The sequence below is a fragment of the Chiloscyllium plagiosum genome, chromosome 21 (genome assembly GCF_004010195.1).
Source record: "Chiloscyllium plagiosum isolate BGI_BamShark_2017 chromosome 21, ASM401019v2, whole genome shotgun sequence".
In the NCBI taxonomy this organism is placed as follows: domain Eukaryota; kingdom Metazoa; phylum Chordata; class Chondrichthyes; order Orectolobiformes; family Hemiscylliidae; genus Chiloscyllium; species Chiloscyllium plagiosum.
Window position 1 is genome coordinate 57,643,061 of NC_057730.1, and position 2,926 is coordinate 57,645,986.

Below are 2,926 nucleotides of genomic sequence, written 5' to 3' on the forward strand. Positions count from 1 at the left end.
TGCGTCTGTGTGTACCTGTGTCCGTGTGTGTGTGTGTGTTTGTGTGTGTGTGTGTGTAGTGCAATGGTGATCACCTGTAATGTGACATGAACCCAAGGTCCCGGTTGAGGCCCTCCCTATGGGTACCGAATATGGATGAAGGGATCATTATGAATACTAACATCCATTAGGATAGGGATGGGCCATCCTTTTCAGTATAAACATGGATTAGGATAGGGATGGGCCATCCTTTTCAGTATAAACATGGATTGGGATAGGGATGGGCCATCCTTTTCAATATAAACATGGATTAGGATAGGGATGGGCCATCCTTTTCAATATAAACATGGATTAGGATCGGGATGGGCCATCCTTTTCAATATAAACATGGATTAGGATAGGGATGGGCCATCCTTTTCAATATAAACATGGATTGGGATAGGGATGGGCCATCCTTTTCAGTATAAACATGGATTGGGATAGTGGTGGGCCATTTGATGCCTTGACCCAGCTCCGTCATCTTGAATTCCATAAATCCCTCACCTGATAATACCAACCAATCCATGTTGGTTCTCGACATCACCACGACTTACCTGAGTGTACTGTCTCCATTTACTCCCTTTCTGTGAGACTGTCCAATAAAACAAAAACAAATACTTGCATTTAAACAGCTCCATCCACAGCCACCGGACATCACTCAAAGTTTAAAGGCAATAAATGCTTTTGAAGTTTTGTTGCTGTGTTGGGAATGTGGCAAGTCAGGTATTTCTTTACATAATTTACATTGTTACACCAACACAAATTCTGTTGGTGCTTTAATTTACTGTCAGTAGTAAATCACCAAACCGCTTTGGACAAAGCTTCACTCTAATGATAAGCAATAATTCTGTAAGTTGTTCCCTGTTATTGTCACACAGCAAGGGCAGGTGTGAATGATGTATTTTTTAAAAATTAGATTCCCTACAGTGTGGAACTAGGCCTTTCGGCCCAACCAGTACGCACTGACCCTCCGAAGAGTAACCCACCCAGACCCATTCCCTCTGACTAATACACCTAACACTAAGGACAATTTAGCATGGCCAATTCACCCAACCTGCACATGTTTGGACTGTGGGAGGAAACCGGAGCACCCGGAGGAAACCCACGCAGACACGGGGAGAATGTACAAACTCCACACAGTCAGTCGCCCGAGGCTGGAATTGAACCTGAGACCCTGGTGCTGTGAGGCAGCAGTGCTAACCACTGAGCCACCCCAAAAGCTCATAAAATGACATGTGAAAATAGAAAACACTTTATACATAATATAGGGAAATGCAGATAATTAACTGAAATTATTTGAGAAGAATAATTACATTTTGTATCAGCCATTAATTATTTCAAATTTGTTTTTTGAAGCAAGTAGTGTTCGAACCTGCACCTGAAACAATTGATCAGCTTTGCTGTTTTCTGCTCAGTTTGCCACCTTGTTGAATGTGAGTGACATCTTTGATCCAGGCGAGGTGTATGTGACTGTATCTGTCTTTGAAGTGCTGCCAGACCCCAACTTGATCTTTACAGCTTCCAGGAAGCAACAAAACAATGACCTAACCAGAACGGAATCAAATAAGGAGGCATGGACCCCACAAACTATTTAACACTGTCATAAATTAGAGTCTCACTTCTCTTAAGTATGAATTTCTATTTCACATAAACATCCCATCCATCTTCCACCTGTATTGCCTAACAATGTGCTTCACAGATGCAAATATCTAAGAAATGAACGAATTGTTGTAAATCGTTTCAAATACTTTTCAAATGTAGACATTGCTAATAATTCACGAGCTACCTGGCGAATGTAGAATGCAATGCCAACGCAAAAGGAAGAAACCAGCTGGAAATCATAAATGTGAAATGCACTTCAGAACATGACATTTGTCTCCTGAAATACATCAGTAAGTGGTTAATACACATCCTCAAGGTGAGACTGAACCTGATTCCAAAATGAAAAGAGTGCATGATATATCTCAGAATAATGTGGAAAGTACATTTCCACTTGAAAGGTTTTTATTGATATTTTGTATTTGAATCTTTGGGAAAACACGGAGCACCATGACATTCAATCAGCTGTGAAAAACATTTCACTCCATCCATTGGCAGGCTGAGGATTGAGAGCTGACCTTATTGAAACATTTAGGATTCGTGAAGACCTTGACATGGGGGAGATAAGGAAAGGGTTTTTCCCATCGTGGGACAGTCCAGAACCAAACGGCAGAATCTCACAAAAAGGGAGCAAACATTTTAGATTTACAATCATACTCCTGGTGTTACTGATCCTGCTGTCACTGATCCTGGTGTTACTGCTCCTGGTGTTACTGCTCCTGGTGTCACTGCTCCTGGTGTCACTGCTCCTGGTGTCCCCGCTCCTGGTGTCACTGCTCCTGGTGTTACTGCTCCTGGTGTCCCCGCTCCTGGTGTCACTGCTCCTGGTGTTACTGCTCCTGGTGTTACTGCTCCAGGTGTCACTGCTCCTGGTGTCACTGCTCCTGGTGTCACTGCTCCTGGTGTTACTGATCCTGGTGTTACTGATCCTGGTGTTACTGTTCGTGGTGTTACTGCTCCTGGTGTCACTGCTCCTGGTGTCACTGCTCCTGGTGTCACTTGTCCTGGTGTCACTGCTCCTGGTGTCACTTGTCCTGGTGTCACTGCTCCTGGTGTCACTTGTCCTGGTGTCACTGCTCCTGGTGTCACTTGTCCTGGTGTCACTGCTCCTGGTGTCACTGCTCCTGGTGTCACTTGTCCTGGTGTCACTGCTCCTGGTGTCACTGCTCCTGGTGTCACTTGTCCTGGTGTCACTGCTCCTGGTGTCACTGCTCCTGGTGTCACTTGTCCTGGTGTCACTGCTCCTGGTGTCACTGCTCCTGGTGTCGCTGCTCCTGGTGTTACTGCTCCTGGTGTTACTGCTCCTGGT

At 44.7% G+C, this 2,926-nt stretch overlaps 1 protein-coding gene across 1 annotated transcript in view; it reads right to left on the bottom strand.

Annotated features, from left to right (window-relative positions):
* Positions 1–2,926, bottom strand: part of LOC122560369 (carboxylesterase notum2-like) — a 71,771-nt gene that overhangs the window by 58,252 nt on the left and 10,593 nt on the right. Inside the window, exons 3-4 of the mRNA XM_043711005.1 lie at positions 2,275–2,921; positions 573–610 (exon numbers count right to left, since the gene is read on the bottom strand). Of these exons, the coding sequence (XP_043566940.1) occupies positions 573–610; positions 2,275–2,921 (685 nt within the window). The remainder of the gene's footprint in view (positions 1–572; positions 611–2,274; positions 2,922–2,926) is intronic.